This window comes from Micromys minutus (genome assembly GCF_963924665.1).
Source record: "Micromys minutus genome assembly, chromosome: 11".
NCBI classification, from domain to species: domain Eukaryota; kingdom Metazoa; phylum Chordata; class Mammalia; order Rodentia; family Muridae; genus Micromys; species Micromys minutus.
In genome coordinates, this window is record NC_137980.1 from 36,204,267 (window position 1) to 36,224,027 (window position 19,761).

At 51.4% G+C, this 19,761-nt stretch overlaps 1 protein-coding gene across 2 annotated transcripts in view; it reads left to right on the plus strand.

Moving 5' to 3' along the window:
- The window catches only part of PMEPA1 (prostate transmembrane protein, androgen induced 1), a 48,935-nt gene extending 35,875 nt beyond the window's left edge, over nucleotides 1-13,060 (plus strand). For both annotated transcript variants that reach the window (XM_080925273.1, XM_080925274.1), the window contains exons 2-4: nucleotides 5,413-5,567; nucleotides 11,153-11,203; nucleotides 11,456-13,060. In XM_080925273.1, coding sequence (XP_080781399.1) covers nucleotides 5,413-5,567; nucleotides 11,153-11,203; nucleotides 11,456-11,977 — 728 coding nt within the window. In that variant the 3' untranslated portion in view covers nucleotides 11,978-13,060. The remainder of the gene's footprint in view (nucleotides 1-5,412; nucleotides 5,568-11,152; nucleotides 11,204-11,455) is intronic.
- Nucleotides 13,061-19,761: the final 6,701 nt, after the last annotated feature.

Consider the following 19,761-nt stretch of genomic DNA (forward strand, 5'->3'; position numbering starts at 1 on the left):
CCCATAATTGTCACTTTGCACACACCTACTGATTCCTGTGTCCCCCTCAAAGTGAGATTTGTGTAGAAAAGTTTGTCATATCTTTATTTTTAATGTAATACGTGTGTGTGTGTGTGTGTGTGTGTGTGTGTGTGTGTGTGCGCGCACGCGCGCGCTGATGTAGAAACTTGGACATAGAGGCCAAAGGTCAGCCTCTGGTATTGTTTCTCAGGAGTGGGTGTCAGAAATGATGGACAGGAGAGGTGGATGGCACACAGCAGCTGGCATATCCATCATCTGTGGTCGAGGAGCTGTTTCCCCCTGAACTGTAAGTGACAGGCTAGGGTTAGAACCCAGGACCTTAGGGTATGACCTCATTCCCTTTGCCTAGCATGGTCTGTGATCTCTGTGGGAGGTAGAGGCAGGTTATCTGAAGTTCAGAACTATCCTAGGCTGTATATCAAGAACTAGCCTTGGCTACGTAAAAACAAAACAGACTGGGTGTTGTGGTATGTGGCCCTTAACCCCAGCACTTGGGAAGCAGAAGCAGGTGGATTTCTGAGTTCGGAGGCTAGCCTGGTCTATGTAGTTGTGACAGCCTGAGCTACATAATAAGACTGTCTTGGAAGGAAAAAGCAAACAAACAAACAAGGCTACCAAGAGCAGAAGGGCCCTTTCTAACCCCCATGAGACAAGATGATTCTTCCTTGCTCTCAGTGACTGTAGGTGCAGGGGCTTGAGGAATGTCACCCGGGTCATTCAAGGTCACCTGGCTAGTTCTGGTACCTAGCAGAACCCAGCAAGCTTTCTGAAAGCCTGGCAGTCTGTCCTGAAAACCAGAACCTGCTGCCGCCTGCTCTCCAGTCCACACACACAAATCCTTAGGTTAAGAAATAAATGTGCCTTCAGGGGTGTTTGAATAGGCACCCTAAAAGTGACAAAGTTATCCCTTTGCCGTCTAGTCTAATTTTACTTAAATTCAAGAGTGTGGGGGAAGCCCGTTTATATTCAAATACAAGAGGCAGTGGGGGAGGGTTGTTGATGGAGTGGCCGGAACCCCAGCGACTGGGGCTCCTCAGAATGACAATGAGGCCGCCCGCCGGGTCTCCACCAGGCCGGCCTAACGAGATTAGATTTTCATAAATTTCAGACACTGCCAATTCCTAATTCCTCTGCGTGCGGCCCACAGGCCAGACAGGGCCTGGTGCAGACTGCTTGTTAACAGGGGAAGGATTCTGCTGTCTTCCCCTGAGGCAGCCCCAGGGGCAGGCTTGGGGAGATCATCTGGTCTAGGAAAACCCCCCACCAAGGCTAGGGGGAGCCGGGTGGATCTGCCCAGCGCTGTAGCTCCTCACCGTGCTTCACTGTGAGCTGGAAGCCTGGGGGCGGGGCAGCACATCCAACCCTGTCCCTTCGCCAGGGCAGGTGCCAAAGATGGGATGCCACCTTCTCCTTAGCAGCTAGATGTCACAGAGCAAGGTTGTGGCCCTTGCTGGGATTTAAGGTGTGTCACTATGCCTGCCTTGTTTCATTTTTGAGACCGTTCTCATGTAGCCAAGGCCACCATCTCTTAGGGACCAGCCATGGAGTTTGTTAGGAAAAAGATGGAGAGACTGGGAGGGGTATGGCCCATGGAGGTGCATCGAGGCATGGGGGTAAGAGGGATGCCTCTGGGGGACCCATGTTGGGAATCCCTTCCCTCTGAGGGACCAGCCATGTGACGGTATAGTATAGAATAGAGTTTATTCAGGGCATCGGGGAGTTAAGAAGGTAGTAGAGGCAGAGAGAGAGAGAAGAGGAGCAGTAGAGGCCCGCCATGAGCAGGTGGAGAGAGGGGGGAAGGGAATGGAGAGAAGAGGGACAAGGGAAGAGAGCAAGAGAGAGAGGAGGGGGCAAGCAGCCCCTTTTTTAGTGTCAGGTAACTGGGGCAGAGCCTACCTGGCTATTGCCAGGTAACTGTGGGGTGGGGTATACCTGGCTGTTGCCAGGTAACTGAGGATGGGGTTTACAGAATCCCAACCAAGGTGTCCCACATTGCCACACAGGATAGCTCCCTTCTCACCACTCTAGCTAAATGTTTGATAACTGCATTAGGATGTCCTCAGCTTCCTTTCCTCATTTACTGACAGTTCTCACCCCATGGAGCAGACTGGCCTGGAACTCATTGTGTAGTTCAGGCTGCTCTTGAGCTAGCCTCAGCCTTCCTGCCTCACCCTCCCAAGTACTGGGACGGGAGACATGAACTGTGAGCCTGGCTTCACTTCTCTTTCAGCCTGTATGTTCTCATAGAATCCAGAGAGTGTGTTCTCTGCTCTGCCGCAGACATCATCGTTTGGACACCATGGCGTGGCTTTGCTTGTCTGCCCAGCCTCGCCAGGGTGGGGTCCAGCTGTACCTGGCCTGTGTAAAATCCTGAGGATGCTGTCCTCAGCCAGCTGTGTCTGTGTGTCTGCCTTGGAGGTACAGGGACTCTTTCGTGGTCTGTTCCTAACCTAGCACTCTACTCTGCTTCAGTGGGTAATGAGGTACCCTGCAGACCCTGTGAGAGCAATTCCGTGGGCATTTCCTTTTTGATGGCCAGCCACACTCAACGAGCTTTTTTAGACAATTCCATAGACCTGGTTGTTCATTGTTTTGGGTCTTTGTTTTCTTCTCACAGCTTATGAATCTTCTGGGTCTTGCAAAAATTGATAGTCGTGGAACCCCGTAGCCTGTGTGTACAGGGTCCTCCCCTCACTTTGGGGAACAGCTCTACTTTCTGGATACAGGAACCCAGACTTGTCAACCCCAGACCCTTCAGGGCCCTTGCCCATTGTCCCTAAGTCCTGTCAGCTTCTGCCAGCCCTGCTGCCACAGCTCCTGTCTCCCCAGTCCTCCCATAGCCCCAGACCACCCTAGGAGGAGTGGAGCAACCCATCTAGTCCCTCAGGCCACCAGAGGACAGGAACAAAGGCCGCCTGCATCTCCCCATTCCTTTCAGGCCTGGTGTGGGCAGAAGCCCCAGAGAAAGCCAGAGGGCTGTCTCAGGCCAGGGTGAAGAGCTCACAGAGTTAGGGAGGAGGAACTGCGGGCCCTTTGGAGGAGTGGGGGTGTTGCACAAAGCAGGCCCTGTGTCCCTTGAATGCACGCCTTTATCCTGGGTCCCAACAGCCAGACCTGAGTGCCCAGCACATTTAGGCCAAACCGTCCACCCTGGGCCCGCCTCTGCTGGGGAGACAGGAGCATAGCCACAGTGACCCAGTCTTGGACCTCACCATGGCCCTTATGTTCTGCACAGAAGGGGGACAGCGTGTCCACTAGAAGGGGCCCCTCTTTGAGGCATGGGTGAATCTCAGCAGAGTCCTTGTAGTTCAACGCTCTCCTCACTTGGCTCCTGCAGAGTGAGATGGGCCTGGCTCTGAAGCTCCAAATGTCGCCCAGTCTTGGGTTGGAGCCTTAGTTGTGGGCACTTGGACTTTGTGATACTTTATTCATGGTTCTGTGTTTCATCTTGAGGTTCTGCCCTTCAGTAGGGCTTGAGAAAGCACTTACATCAGGAGAAGGGACGATACTCGCGGGGGGACGTTCTGTCCTGGGAGAAGCATCCTGGGTGCTAAGATGTTCAGTAGCATAGGGGGCCCTGCCTAAATGTAGTCAATCATGGTCCATGCAGTGTCCCAGCAGTGTGATGGACCTGCAGTGGCCCAGCGATGTGACAGACGTTCGGGAGCAGAAAGAAAGGATGGTATTCCAGAGACTGGCTGGGGCCCAGGAACAGCCTGGGACAGGGATCCTCGGAGGCAGCTCTATGGGCTGCAACCTCTTCACACACAGTAAGATGCCCATCTTGGATGTGTTACCCTGCCCAAGGCAACAAGGAAACCATAGTGAAGGCAGGAGAGACTTAATCTTGCTTGGGTTTGAGGTTTGGGCCTATGGTGGCTTCCAACCCCTCCTCAGTTCCTGTCTCTGGTAAGCACAGAGCTGAGTCAGCCACCTTGCCTCTGAACTTATGGCATTGGGGTCCCTTCCCTCTTTTACAGCAGGGAGTGCTCCCCCAAGGTCTTCTTCCTCCCATGGCTGGGGAGGCTCATCACTGTGCCTCTGCCTCTGGCAGGACCTTTGGGTTGCCTGCTGTCCCTCTGCTGAATCCAATGCCCTGCTAGACCCCTGGCATCCTGCGTGTTGCTGAGAGGCTCTACCGGCACCAGCTGCAGCCAGCTGCTAAGCCTCTGCCCATCCGAGTCAGCAGAACCACCCGTTTAAGCAGGATCAAAATAGCCGTTTCCCTTCCCAGCACTGGAGGGCTTTTCCTCCTTCTAGAGGGGAAATAAACTGAACCGGAAAACAGGGGGAGGGGCTGCAGAAGAGGCCCAGGAATGGGGTTTCTGAAACAAATGAGAATCCCAACCAGGGCAGCACCTGGAGTGTGTCTAAGGCCTTCACTAGGAGGGGCCTGTAACCATGACCCTGTGTGCTGGGGTCTGCATTTACCTGTGTGGTCTGTGCCTGTGTGGTATGTGTTCTTAAATGTTATCTCTCTCTCTCTGTGTGTGTGTGTGTGTGTGTGTGTGTGTGTGTGTGAGGGGGGGGGGAGGGAAGGAAAACCCTTGTTTCCTGAGGGTGTCTGAGGTGTGTAGCAGATTTGACCTTTTTTTATTTAGCTTTTTTTTGGGGGGTGTCAGAATATTGACGTTGGTTTGGGGGCTGCCTGTGGGAATGCTGAGGTGTGTAGGAGTGGTGACTGTTTTGAGGAGTGTAGAAGGGTATGGAGAGTCTGAGATTTAAGAGTGTTGACAACAAAATGGCCGTGTCCGGGTCTACAGGATGTACAGACCTTACGCTGTTGTTTGGGAGCCAGTGAGTGTTGGAAAGTTGATGTAAAGAAGATTTGGCCATTTTTGGGGGTGTGTTGGAGGATTTGGGGGAAGTTGGACTGTGTAGGAGTATTGAGACATTCTTCTGAGGGATATACAGTCAGGGTGGGATGTTGGTGGGGGGGGTTGGTTTGGCTGGTGGGGGGGGTTGGTTTGGCTGGTGTTGGGGAGGGTTGTGAGAGCACTGGGCTGTTGTTTTGAGGATGGGAAGGTTGGACTATTGCTCGCTGGGATGTGTGAGTATCAGGATATTGGAGAACCGTTCACTGAGCTGATCTTACATACACGCATGCTCATGTGTTGCCTCTGCATCTGTCCACAACCCACTCCGGGCCCCTAAATGAAAGGACCCTAGCCAGTGGGACTCAAAACACAAGCTCCTTTCTGAGAGCCAGGCAATGCCTAGCATCTCTGAGGGTGAGACCGAGTCTTCATGCATGTCCATGGCTGGGACCTGGCCACGTGCTGAACAGGGTCTCTGAGCTGTGTCCTTCCTTGTGCCCAAATCCTCAGCTGTATGTCTATGAGAACCTATGGAGGCTGACCCTAAAGTCTTACATGTCCCTCTGCCCCACAGCGGAGCTGGAGTTTGTGCAAATTGTGGTCATCGTGGTGGTGATGATGGTGATGGTGGTGATGATTACGTGCCTGCTGAGCCACTATAAGCTGTCAGCCCGTTCCTTCATCAGCCGACACAGCCAGGCCAGGAGGAGAGACGACGGACTGTCCTCGGTAAGTGGGGCCGTGGCCTAGCTTTCCAGCTGCTGCGCGGAACACTCTGAGAGAACATTCACGTCACCCCCGTCTGGGTGCTTACAGGTTCAGGGATGAGGGCCCAGAAGCCTTTGCTTTCTCTACTCAATGGAGCTGGAACCTCCGCATGCTCTGAGGTGCAAAAGACCCAGGAGCATGTCTGGAGGGAAGCTAGGAATTGGCACCAAGAGGAGCCCCACAAGAGTGTGAGGCGGGGCTGGGTGGGATCTGGCTTAGTCCCCATAGCTATGGGCTGAGTAGGCACAGATTTGGGGGAGCAGGGAGGTGGGTGATAGTTCAGGGGAGACAGCTAGGGCACATGACAGCAGGTCAGGCCTCCTAAGGCCATTGAGAAGCTGGATGAGACAGAGCAAAGGGACCGCAGCTGCTGCCTGACTGGGTGCCCACCAGGACAGAGGTATGGGAAAAGTGCCCCCGGTCTTGGGGCTGTGACCCACATGGAAGGAGGCGGCGGCCCTAACCTCTCGCCGTGTAGTCCAAGTGTCCCGGGAGATCATGGAAGCAACCAGACACCAAGGCCTCTCCCACAGCCTCATCTGGCTTCTTGGGTGTGACAAGCCAGCATAGGGAGCCTCCTGGGCAATCCAGGCTTGACATAGTGGGCTAGCCATCTTTGGATAGAAGGCAGCCTCGTCCACATGACACTTCACCCGCCAGCTCTCTGCTGAATAATCTCTGTGTGCCCAAGCTCCCCTGGCACAAGAGACTGTAGGCGAGACCATCCTAGGACTGTGGTGGCAGAAAGTCATGCCGGCAGGAGCTCCACATAAGGGGCTTCCGGCTTCGGGGGAAGCTGTGCAGGAGAGGTGTAGGCTTTTCGGGCCTTAGAGCTGGAGACCTGATACTCTTGGGAGGGAGGGAGGACCAAACATAGCCTGCCTTGGGATCAGGGTTCAGCGTGCTGGGACTCAGCCATCCCCAGAGCCCAAGAGGCAAGCATTTGCATGCGTGCTAGACCTCTTGTTAGCCTGAGTGAGACTGTGTAACTAGTCCCAGCTCATTTACATCCTACCCAGGGCAGTCAGCCACCTAGAGTACTGTAATGTAATGAACCCAGAGGAGTACTTGGTCTCTGCAAGCAAGCAAGCAAGCAAGCGTTTTACCACACACACACACACACACACACACACACACACACACACACACACACACACACACTCACTCACTCACTCACAGACACACATGCAGAGCAAAGCTAGGGAATCCTACAACTGCCCTCTGTTACTGAGGGACGATCACCACACCACAGGGGATCATCCCAGCTGACATTATAAGTTTTGATGCTTCAGCGCCGTGAGCATCAGGAGCTCCCTGGGACCCAACAGTGTCCTCTCTGGACTCCAGAGTCAGTGCCTGGGTAGCCATCTCCCACGGGTGGGACTTGCCCCCCCCTGACTATGATATCAGGCCCCTTTGGGAAGCTCTGTCCTGCCCTCAGATCTTCACAGTCAACAGTAGTAAATGAGGCATAGTCTATGGTTCACAGTGTGGGATAGGAAGCCTAAGACGGGGGGGGGGGGGGGGGGTACCTCGTCTCCAGGATGGCTCAGCAGGTGCAGGGAAGATGGGATGAGCTGAGCCATGCCGGGCACAGTGCCCCAGTTTTGGGGGAGGGTGTCCCAGGCTGGCAGAGGCACCTAGAGTCTAAGGGCTAAGCCAAGACAGAACTGGCCGAGAAGCAAGGCTGTTCCTGGCAGGTTCAGGCATCTCTGCTTGCGTCAGGACCGGTTTCAGTTCATCAGGGCAAGAGCTATGACAGAGACACAGGGACTCCAGACTGAGGCCCAGGACGCAGCCTGAGGGCAAATCCGGCACCTGCTGTATAGGAATCCTGCCCACCATGCCCTGGTTCACCTGGCTCATTTGTTATCTCTGTTACCTAGCAATAAGGCACCGCCAGCTGCCTGGCAAGGGTTCCTCACACTGCACCAGCCATGAGTGACGTCTGTCCGGGGCTCACTCCCTCACAGAGGAGAAACTAGGGCTCAGAGAGGTGGGTGGGGCACTCGCCCAAGGCCAAACAGCTTTCACAGCTGTGCTGCGTGAAGATCCCCATAGCCCATTGCAGGGTGTGCTTAGCCAAGAGTGGGGTGTGGAAGTGGGAGGTACCAATGTCAGAGAGAGCGCCTCATTCTAGATGGACACCTGAGCTCAGCTGCTGTTGTGACAGACAACCTGACCCTCCTCCTCCTGGCCCTCATAGAGAGCGTCTCCTTCACTGTCTCCTCAGTACCACCTGGCTGGATAAACAGAGGACCCAGGGGAGGAACAGAAGGTGACAGTTCCCCCGGGACTCCCTGTCTTTCCGACACAGTGCATCCGAGGTGTCTCCAGGCCTTGTGACCTCCCAGAGAGACCTAGATACAGCTGTTGTCTGCCTGGGCTTAGTGTGTCATACTAAGCTCACCTGATACACAGCGACCTTGCCCCTTGGATGTCTTTGGCAACTGGGGTGGAGGCCCCCCTCCCACTTATGTGAGTAGGCCACAGATCCATCTCTGCACACCTCCCTTATGGGAAGATCGCCTCTCCCCCAGACCTAGAACAGGAAGAGCAGGGGGGCCTGCCTGACTGAAGCCAGGTCTCAGCTTCCCCCTCCCCTTACTGAGTCATACTGGCCAAGTCACCCCCCCAATCCCACCGCCCCATTTCTCCATCTCTCTGTGAGATGCTTTTTTATGTGATAAATAGTAAGGAGGGTGATGAACATGAGCGTCAAGTGCAGGGAAGGACCCGCAAGCCCGCTCCTCAGCATCCACCATTTTCAATTTCACCGAGACAATTGGCTCCTACTTCCACACAGCCTGTGTCACCCAAGGGTAGTGTGGTTTGTCAGTGAGGAGCTCAGCTGAGGTCTGAGATGGACCTGTGCTTTACATTCTGATCAGCCTGGGTCTTCTGATCTCCATGGAAGCACTGACTGCTGAGAGTCCTTGTCCTGGGGCCAAAGGCAAAACTATAGTAAAACCAGATGCAGGGGTCAGCCAGAGAAGACACCTAGGCGTGGATCCATACTCAGCTTCAGAGGGATTCAGACCTTTCTCAGCCTGGGGCAGGCTGGATCCCAGGTCTCCACCTGCCTGAGGTTTGCTTTGTAGAATTAGATGGTGATCACTTGTCTACAGAACGGGAACAATTGTCACTGTGGAGTTGAGGGGACAGTCAGAGCCATGTTCAGAAGCAGACCAAAGGGACTTTCCAAGCAGTCAGTGACTCTCAGTCTGGAGTTGTAGCCAAGAGGGCATCATCAGGCCACAACTGGCCTAGCCCAAGGGCTATATACCTAGGTTTGTAAATAAAGTTTTATTGGCACACAACCATGCCTGTTAGTGTTTATGAGCTGTTAGAATTTAGCAAAGCAGAGACTGTTTGGAGTTTTTTTTTTTTTTTTCTTCCCCTTCCTGTATAATGTTTTTTAGTTATTCTTTGAGAGTTCATGAATACAGAAACTTTTATTCAGACCCTTTGTAGAAATGGCTGGCAGACTCTTGCTTTGGGGACATCCAGAGGGAGAGGCTGTGGAGAGGTCGTGGTAAACTCAGGTATCCTAATTGAGAAATGATCAAACAGGAGCCAGCACCCCCCAGGTGTGGAAGGAGCAGGAAGGAACCCCAAAGCCATCGTAGGGCAAGGAACATGGTTCTAGAAGAAGGAAGGAATGGGCTGACTAGGGCTGGCAGCATTGACTACAGGCTGGAACCCTGTCTTTCACCCCCCCCCCCCGCAGCTGCCTGAAGCCCCAGGGTTAGGGAACACTAAGAGATAGCTAAGTGATACTCGATTGCTGTAACTTAAGCAAGCATGTGCTGTGAACCACACTAGACATTAGGCACAGGGGATATGGTAGTCCCTTCTGGCACAACTGCAGCTTTGCAGGGAGAGTGAGCCATGCAGGCACATGATTATGAGCAGAGAGGAGGCTGTGTGCAGGAAGAAAGGGGGCTGGTATTCTAGGCTGCTTTCTGCGGCTGTGATAAAACCTCATGACCGAAGGCAGCTCGGGCGAGGAAGGGGTTATTTCAACTTACCCTTCCAGGTAGGTCACAGTTCATCGCTGAGGGAAGTTATGGGAGCCATGAGTTTCGCTGAGCTAGCAGTGGGTGGATGGGGCCGCCATCAAGAGGATCTAAGTAGATTTGGGAGAGGATGTGGTTAGGAAGGAGTGGACCTTGTGGGAAGGGGCAAGCCAGAGCAGAGTCAGAACCCTGGGGGTACAGCATCTGAGGCCTGTTGGTGCCTCCTTGCCAGGGGCCCCACTGTTTCCTCCTGCAGAAGCTACATCTTCCCTAAGTGTATACCTGGTGTGTCTGCAAGGCAGGGCTGGATTATCCAGGAGGCAGAGCAAGCAAAGTATTGCGTATTGCGGGGGAGACCTAAGGGAGGGAGGCTCCAGGGATGAAGACACCCGGAAACACCTGTGCTTCTGGCTTGTGTGATTTAAGGGCAGCCGGGGTCATTCATTCACTGTATCCGTGAGGTACTCCCCTCCTGCAGGTGCAAGCCCCAGAACCGCCTAGTGGCCACTAGGTGAACTGCGGTCCCCTGCAGCTCTGGTAGGGACTTCTCCAAACTCAGAAATGGCAGCCTAGTATAGAGTGGTAGAGAGATGTGTTGTCATCTGGATTGCAGTGAGGGGATGTTGGTACTTGGTCACACTTTAGGTTCTGAATGTTTGAGAGTTACTTCTGTAGGTACATTTTAATAAAGCCAAAATTAAGGTGGCTTTTCCGCAGGCTGGTGGTTACACTAGAACCATTCAGGACAGCTCAGAGCTACTGTCCCCAGCAAGGATACCCTCTTTCCTGGGAGAGTTTGCTCCCTTCCTGGGACTCCCCCTACTGCTGAGGACACGAGCCTCATGAGTGACAGCCATCACATAAATGATTACATATCTGTTTATTAATTAATAATAAAGATGTGAAAGACTATAAATTATAGTCTGTAGGGACCCGTGCACTGACCCCACTGTGGAGTGACTAGTCCAAAGGCCTGTGGCACAGGCTGAGACATGTCAGACCTGGTTTCTGTGCGGGGATGTGTGTAGTACTTGTTACTTTCTGATGTCCCCCAAGGATCAGCTGGATTGTGACATTCACTAACTTCTCTAGCCAAGTGTATGTGCCTAACGTGTTCAGATGCTGAACCCATGACATCAAAGTTAAGCACTTTGGGCATGATTATGCAGGAGCAAGCAGTACTGGAGACAGGAGGCAGGCAGGCAGACCGGCCATGCTCCGCTTCCTATAAGCCAAGTAAAGGTCTAATGTCCAAGTAAGCTGCCTGCAGGCTTTGGGAGGGGGTGCCCCACAGATTAGATACGTGCTTTGGAAGTCTACAGACAGCAACAGGAGCTGAGGGAGGAGCCAACAGCATCTGTGTGGCCTTGCCTTTGACCACACAGAAGTGGTGAGGTTGGAGGATGAGAAGTATATGCGCCTGAGACATCACTCCTGAATGACAAGTTCAAATCTAGGATAGGTGGCGTCTTCTGTCACCAGCTCTGTCCACTGATGGTTGACCCTGTGTCTTTTTCCATCCTACAGGAAGGATGCCTCTGGCCCTCAGAGAGTACGGTGTCAGGAGGAATGCCAGAGGTAAGACCAAGACCAAGCCTCACCCTCCTTTGTTCTCAATGGACCAGCTTCATCCAGTCACTCCCTGACTCCAGGAGCCCCCCCACCCTCACCCCAGCAGTGCCATCTGCAGCCAGCCCTGTTTCTAGGGCCTTCCAGGGATTCACCTGGGGCAACCTCTCCTGTGCTCACAGAACTCCCTGTGTGACCTCTGAACCTGGGGGATCCAATCTCAGTCTGCCTCCCTCCCTAACCCTACTCTACCCCCTCCAGCCACAGGTCTATGCCCCACCTCGGCCCACTGACCGCTTAGCTGTGCCTCCCTTCGTCCAGCGGAGCCGTTTCCAGCCCACCTACCCCTACCTGCAACACGAAATTGCTCTGCCACCTACAATCTCACTGTCCGATGGGGAGGAGCCCCCACCCTACCAGGGCCCCTGCACCCTCCAGCTACGGGACCCCGAGCAACAGCTGGAGCTGAACCGAGAGTCTGTGCGCGCACCCCCCAACCGGACCATCTTCGACAGCGACCTTATAGACAGCACCATGCTGGGGGGCCCCTGTCCCCCCAGCAGTAACTCGGGCATAAGTGCTACCTGTTATAGCAGCGGTGGACGCATGGAGGGGCCACCCCCCACCTACAGTGAGGTCATCGGTCACTACCCTGGCTCCTCCTTTCAGCACCAGCAAAGTAACGGGCCAGCCTCCCTGCTAGAGGGGACCCGGCTCCATCACCCTCACATTGCCCCACTGGAGAACAAGGAGAAGGAGAAACAAAAAGGTCACCCCCTCTAGGAGTGGGGGCCGGGGCACCTATAGGCAAAAAAAAAAAAAACGCAAAAAATGGAAAAAAAAAAACACTCCGCACTTCTTAAGAGAGAAGAGAGAGGAAGGCAGGGAACACACAGGCTGTGTGGCATGTGTAAGTTCTCCTGTCTGTGTATAAATATTTACATGTTCTGTGTGGTCTGAATGCAGAAGCTCAGAAAGCTTACAAAAAAAACAAAACGACAAAAAAGATACCGTGTTTCTTTGTTGAAAAAGAAAAAGGATACCATGTTTTTTTGTTGAGAAAGAAAGAAAAAAAAAGGATACCATGTTTCTTTGTTGAGAAAGAAAACAAAGAAAAAAGATACCATGTTTCTTTGTTGACCCATGTCTTGAAGATAAAACGGAAAATGTTCCACTAGCCTTTTCTTCATTGTTCTTAGTTGAGCTCTGTGCGCGAATGCTTAATTTCTTTTGTTTATGATGGTTTTACTTAACTTTAAAGACATATTTGCACAAAACCTTTGTTTAAGATCTGCAATATTATATATCTATATAAATATATATAAAATAAGAGACTCTGTATGTGGGAGAGCAGGAGTATTTTTGTATTAGAAGAGGCCTATTCACAAAAAGTTGTTTTCTGAACTAGGAGAAAAAAAAATGGCAATTTTTTGAGTGCCAACTTCGAAAGTGTGTATTACCTTGTAAAGAAAAAAAAAACCTACAAAGCAGGGGTTTAGAGCTATTTATATAAATGTTGAGATTTTGCACTATTTTTTAATATAATATATCAGTGCTTGTTTGATGGAAACTTCTAGCGAGTGTGTTGAGACTTGGAGAAATGTTGAGTTTCGGTCTGAACAGAGCAGTGGGGGTGTGTCCCCCCCATGCCACCCCCTGGGTCTCAGATGGCCCCCACTTTGCAGGAAGCCAGGGCCACGCCCCTGCAAGCCGATGGATGCTTCTGCCCAGACAGGCTGTGAACAGTTACACATTCCCTGCCGAAGGGGACCCGTGTCGTCCCTCTGGGTTACAGCTGAGTCAGGACCCCCCTTACCCCCACAGAGGCACCCAGTTCCAGATGCCTTTCCCAATATGAAAATAAACTGTTACTGAAGGAACCTTAGCTTTTTTCTTTTTCTTTCTCTTTAAAACACAAAACTATGAAGGGTCAGTGTTTTTCTGGGCAAGGTGTGTCCCCAAATTTGGTGGGGGGTGCAGCAGCTTTCTTTGTACAGAAATGGGTTGGACTCCGGTGTTCCAAGGCTTGGATGTATGCAGTTCCACACTGGTATCTAGGAAAGGCTCAGGGTGATGGCTGCTTGACCTCAGACCGTGTATTTCCCTCAGTATTGATTTTCACTTCCAGAAGCCAATTAACGGTCAACCCAAGATTGAAAGGGACAAGCTCAAGTGTTCCCCCAGGAAGCCCAAAGGGGCTTGAACAGACTGCCAACAACACCAGCCCATCCCTCCTCCTCTAGCGAAACTTTCCTTCTTACCCCAGAACCATCCCCTCCAACCCAGAAAGAGTTGTTTTTGATTCGGTCATTTGACTGCCTTATCACATGTTTGCAGGGTTGGGGGTCTCATTTCCCAGGCTTTAATGAGTATGTGGGACGTATGCTGAGACCCCCTTGGGGTTCAGAAGGAGCAGAGGCATCCCTCAGGTGAATCTGCTGGAATTCCTGGAGTGACCCCACCCCTTCTCCCCATCCTCAGGGTGTTCCTACTTGCCGTAGAAAGCTAACGTGCAAACAAGAGAAAAGGCAATAACCTGAATACAGCACTTTTTTATTACTTGAAAGTCGTTTGGAGTCCAGGCCCCCATGCCGGTTCAGACACCTAGGGTTTTTAAAGTACAGGTTAACCTGGTGCCCCACTGGACCCTGAACCAGGAGCCCTGCAGATTTGTCCTGACATTCCCAGGAGACCCACCTCATCAGGAGTGGCTGAGCTGACATTGGATCCTCTCTCAAAGAGGATTCTTAGAAATACCATGTAGAGGTATCAGTTTGTTGTCCCGAGATGTACTGTGTTTTCCCTGTGTGCATAATCCGATGCCTTACTGAGGAAGCGATCTCCCTGTGGGCTCTGGGTGGGGGCACTCCTGTACAGTGAGTGTCTCACTCATGGGGCCAGTCCATCAAGGGCTACTGTTGGAGTTTAACTGTGCACACCATTTCCCTTCCCCACAGTGCATGTGCCCTGCTTGCGGGGGGCCCCCGCTGTCCCTGAAGCCTTCTTATGGAATACTGCATGAGGCTTCCATCCGGGTGGAGAACCTAGACAAATAGACCTCATTTGTGTATGCAGCTTCAGATGAAAGCCAGGCCGAATGTGCCCACCGTCCTCTGGGGCCAAACTGGCTGTCCTTGCTTCTTTGTATAGGTTGTTGCAGGAGCTCTGGGCTCCTTTGGAACATTTAGGCACACCTACTCCCCTGGATGGAAAAGGGGGATTCCTTGGGTGTGTGTTATAGGGAGGAGCTCTGAACAAACTGAGCAAACCAAGTGTCAGGCTTCCAACTCCTTCAGGCTGCTGGCTGTAGGACCCCGAACTCTGACCAAACTCTCTAGATGCTGGCTTACACTTTATCTCTTCCCATGGCCAGTCAGACAGGTCCTGGGAAGTGGCTGTTGGAGAGGGTAGGCTTGGGGGGGGGGGGGTCCTGCTGCTCCTTGAGGTTCCAAGAAAGGGACAGTTCTTGGCTCCCTTTGCCCACGTTCCCATCTCCAGTGCTTGCTCACTCCAGGGAGGTCACGGCCTCTCAGAGCTCCAGACTGTGTCAAGGCTGAAAGGCTTTGCAGAGCCTGGGGCTATGAGACAGCTTTGCAGAGCTAGGGGCTGCCTGACTTTGCCTGCTGCAAAAGAACCTTCTTTGTAGAAGTCTGTTGTTTGAGCAAAAAGTTAAGACATGACCCCTGTACTCCACATGTGATAGGAGTCAGGGCCAGGCAGATTCCAGATCTTCTCTGTTCAAGGTCATTGTCGTGACCTGCATGGCTGACTTCCATGTTTCTCAGCTTCCAGAACCACAGGATATTGTAATGAGAGACATGTTCTCCACAGTCTAGTGGGCCACACCTGTGTCACCTGTCACTTCTCCCCCCAGCACACTGCTGCCTGGCTCTGGGATGCCCTTCTTTGCAGCTGCCCCCCACCCCTCCTGTTCCTGGTCAACACTTGGGATTTCTCCATGCCTGGAGCACACCACTGTGGGAGCCTGAAGAAGCTGTTCTCTGTGTATCTATAATCTTTGGTGCCAATGCTGGCATTCTGAAAAGCCACAATACACAATAAATTTTACAGTTCTTTGGAGAGTGAATTCCCCCCCCCCTTTTTTTTGGCTGTGTAGCTTTCCTTTCCTGCATACTCCCATCCATCCTCTGTGACAACATGGGGCACATGGCATAAAGACAAAGGCTAATAGCAATTAAATAATATATTATTATTATTATTATTATATAATTATATAACAATATATAATATAATTAATAATCAACAGCAGTTGGGGACCCTAAGACAGTTTGACCTCTATTTGAGGTCACTTGGTGCTCAGAGGGTGTCAGAGGAACCCTTGCTCCCACAGGCGGCCCTAATAAAGAAGTTGCCCAAACATTAACAATGTCCCCCATTTCCTGAGGAAAGCTCAGGAAAGGCCTTCAGAAGTCAACTCTGAGACACAGGCTGTGTGCAGGAGGCTTGATGTCATTCTCTGACCCCAGAGGAAGGGAATGTAAGACAGATGAAGACCAGCCTCAGATTGCTACCAATGGGGCCTGTAGAGTAAGTTACACCCAGGAGTACCATGTCCTCAGTGCCCAAAAATGGAGCAGAGAGGAGTCCTGGCAGTACATGGGTGCCCTACTCCTGGGTGCTAGGCTTCAACATAAGGCTCTTAGAAGCTGGGGGTGGGGCACACAGACTCCCTCCAAAGAGCTCCCAGATGGTTTTATCACCCACCATCCAGACACAGAGTACCCAATGCAAATACTAGTTACTTCATACAGAGCCATCTTTAAGGCTGAGGTTTTTAAAACTGTCAGTCATTACGGAGGTGGATTTCCCAGGGGTGGCCACCGTTTGGCTTCAGGTCGGGGTTACCTAAGATTGTGGGGTATCTCACTTCTTTTGGGACTGCTGCCAGCTTGACCGGGGTACTCGGCTACCCACCTTCAAGGCAAGTTTCCTCCGGAGCGTTTCAGAGAACTTAGGAGGAGCCTAACGAGCTTGCTTCCCTACCACTTTGGGGACACCAGGGGCCACCTGTACATCCCCCCAGCTGGCTCCTGGGCCATATCTTCTCTAGGAATATTCCCACAATTCATCTGTGTCGTCCCCCTTCCCCCATCAGCTATTCTGATTAGCACCCTGGCTTTGAAGTTCCTTATAACCAGGTGCTCCTTGAGCCTCTGGATCATTCACAGCGAGAGCCACAAGCACTAAGGCACAGGCTAGCCCAGCCCAGGGATGACTGTGTGCCTCCTAGATGCCCAGCTTCAGATTGAGTGCCCACAGCACACACAGGTGAGGGTCTGATAGTGTGAAAGAAAAGGAAGAGTTTGAACCTCGAACCATGGAGAAGAAGGAAAACAAAACAAAGCAATGCCTCAGTAGATGTTTAATTAGCCATCTGGAAACCCAAGGGTCATGCCAAATCCATTCATCATTGCACTGAGCTGTCTTGAAAACTTATGAGCCTTTGCAGTAGTTGGGGATTCTACAGTGACAAATTCTCTCTCACCCAGTGATCCTGAGTGTGACCATGGCCAGCTTTGGCTAAGCGCATTTCTTGTCTTTTTAAACTCTATCTGGGCCTAGGGAGATGGTTCAGTGGTGAGGTGTCTGTCATACAAACATAAGGGCCCGCCTTCATATCCTTAACGCCCACATAAAAGCCAGGCATGGCAGCTTGTATCTGCAGCTCCAGCACCCCAAGCTGGGGTTGTCAGAGCCAGAAATCCTGAGGTTTGCCGGCCATCTAGTCTGGCCAAATCTATGAACCTTATGGCCCATGACTCAAAAATAAGGTGAAGTATTATAGAGAAAGATACCTGGAATTCCACACATACACACACACCCACATACACACACACACACACACACACACACACACACACACACACACAGACACACGGAGGGGGAGGGGTGAAGTCCAGCTGTGCATGCCTGTAATCCCAGCATGCTGGGATTGATGCAAATCCCAAGCCAGCCTGGAACAGAGTGAGAAACAAAAAAAAAAAAAAAAAAAAATACAAATTAAGAAAACTCGAAGCTGCAATTATAAAATTCACATAGGGGTGGATGTGGGAAAGGCAGAAAAGTAATTCTGAAGCAGGTTGAGGTGGGAGGAAGGGGAAAACCTCTCCTAGACACTGGCTGACCAATGGCAGCCTTCCCTGGTCCACTTCCTGCTGAGAGTTCTCACTACTATCAAGATGCTACCTTTCCCAACTCACTAGGAAGCCTTCTCTAGCCCTTGTATGGCTATCTGGGAAACTGTTTCTCTGAGGCCTGGGTGGGTGTCTAGGCTTCCTGCCCTGGCCTAGTCTCACACTGCTGGCCAACCAGGTATCTAAACTCTTTGGTGAGTGACCAGGTAGATAAATAAGATGGCTTTGATACACAGAGGGACAGAGACAAAGAGATATGAGGCCCATGCCACATGCTCAGCTCTCTGAAGGGACCTCTCGTGCAGCCAGTCCCTGGTTAAGAACTGTGGGATGCCAGTGTCAAGAGGAAGCTGAGACCCATATAGGGCCTTATTCAAGGCCCAGGGCCAACAAGGGGAGATGCCCAAGTGTGCTCAGTGGACAAAGGGGGACATTGAGGCCCACTGACTGTCCTGCCTCCATACCTCCATGAGACTTCAGAAAAGCTTGTCACCTCCAACACACCTGCCATAAACGATCTTGTCTCTGCTCTAGGCGGGGACCATAGATACTCTTACTGTCTGTCTGTCACCAGCCACCTCTGACCAAAGCTAGCTCTCAGTGTCCCTCCTCTCCCTGAGTCTTACATCGCGATCCTGGCTATGGGGAAGGAAGGAGATGGGGTTTTGCCAACACAATATGTGGTAAAAATGTATCTCTTTTAAAAGAAAGAGCATAAAACCTGAAGACTGGAGATTGGTAACATGTAATTATCCCCTGATTTGGGTGGAGAATTCTAATAGTTTCCAGAAAAAAACATGGAGTGTGTTCTCCAGGATAAAGAGACCAGTTTGGCATGACATCATCTATCTCTAGACCCTTCCTACCCTAGAGGAGAAAGCACCTTCCTTCCTCCCCACACTACCCACACCCCTATTATTCTTGAACACTGCCAGAGGCTCTCAGGATGCCCGGCTGTGGAAACAACTTCAATCAGACCCCACCCAGGATCTGTTGGAGAAAGAGGCTGGGAGGTGCGGAGTGACACAGAAGGTCTCAACACCGGACACAGAGTCACGTGTTTGCTTTCTCTCTAAGGAAGAGCCTCGAATCAACAAGGACACCTAGGTCTTTGCCGGTGACTGCTATGGTAGATCACTGTGAGATGAGGTAATGCAGCTCCAGTTTTATCTGGGGGAATAGGCAGTTATCAGGGGTACAGACCTCCTTCCCAGCATTCCACGGGGCACAGACCATAAGACTAAGTTCTGTCTGATAGGGTACTAGTGGGAAGTTGTGCAGCCTGAAAGATGTGTTCTTCAAAGGTGGATATCTACTGTGTCCACTTACGTCTGCTGCTGCAATACAGGGAAAACACACGCTCACACATGTGTGCACCAGCACACACACACGCACACACACACACACACACACACACACACCCCATCACAGAGAGAAGTGACTTTAGAAACGGAAGCAGAGACCCACTGGGAGGAATGCTGCCCACTGGCCCATGCTCACCCAGGTTTCTGATACTCAGCCAGGTAGATGAGCCTAGGAATGGTGCCGCCCACAGCGTTCTCAGTCATCAATCATGATATTCTCTCATAGTGTGCCCACAGCCAGTCAGCTCTGAGCAATCCCTCAGCAGAAACTCCCTCAGATAGCTCTGTATTCAGTTGACAGCTGAAGCTACCCTCTCCCATCCCCATCCCCATCCCTTACTCCTTACATCCCCATCCCTTACATCCCGAGGAGTACCCACATGATAGGCAGAATTCCAGCAACCGTTCTAAAACTTAAGGCAAACCCACAAACAGGATGCAAATGGCAGAGCAACAGGAGGAAAAGAACCTTGGTGACTGACAGCACCAAGTTGGGGTGCCTGCCAACCTTTGCAGGCAAAAGCAACAACAACAACAACAAAAAGGTTCATCTACACCATCTAATCTGCAGCTACAAAGGCTGAAGGTAGACCCAGTGTTGAAAATTAACTTGAATTATTTTTCCTTTTCTTTTTTTAAAAAAGTTTTTCTTTTAAAAATATTATGATTTGTTTATTGGGGCTGGAGAGATAGCTTAGTGGTTAAGAGCACTGGCTGTTCTTCTTCCTAAGGTCCTGAGGTCATGAGTTCAATTCCCAGCAACCACATGGTGGCTCACAACCATCTGTAATGAGATCTGATGCCCTCTTTTGGCATGCAGGTGTACATGCAGATAGAGTACTCACGTGCATAAAATAAATAAATAAATCTTTTATTATGTACAGAGTACTCTGCGGGTCGAAGGACATTTTCACAGGGGTCGCCTAAGACCACTGGAAAACACAGATCTTTACATTATGTTTCATAACAGTGGTAAAATTACAGCCACGAGGTGCTGATGAAAATAATTTCTATGGCTGGGGATCACCACAATGTGAGAAATTGTATT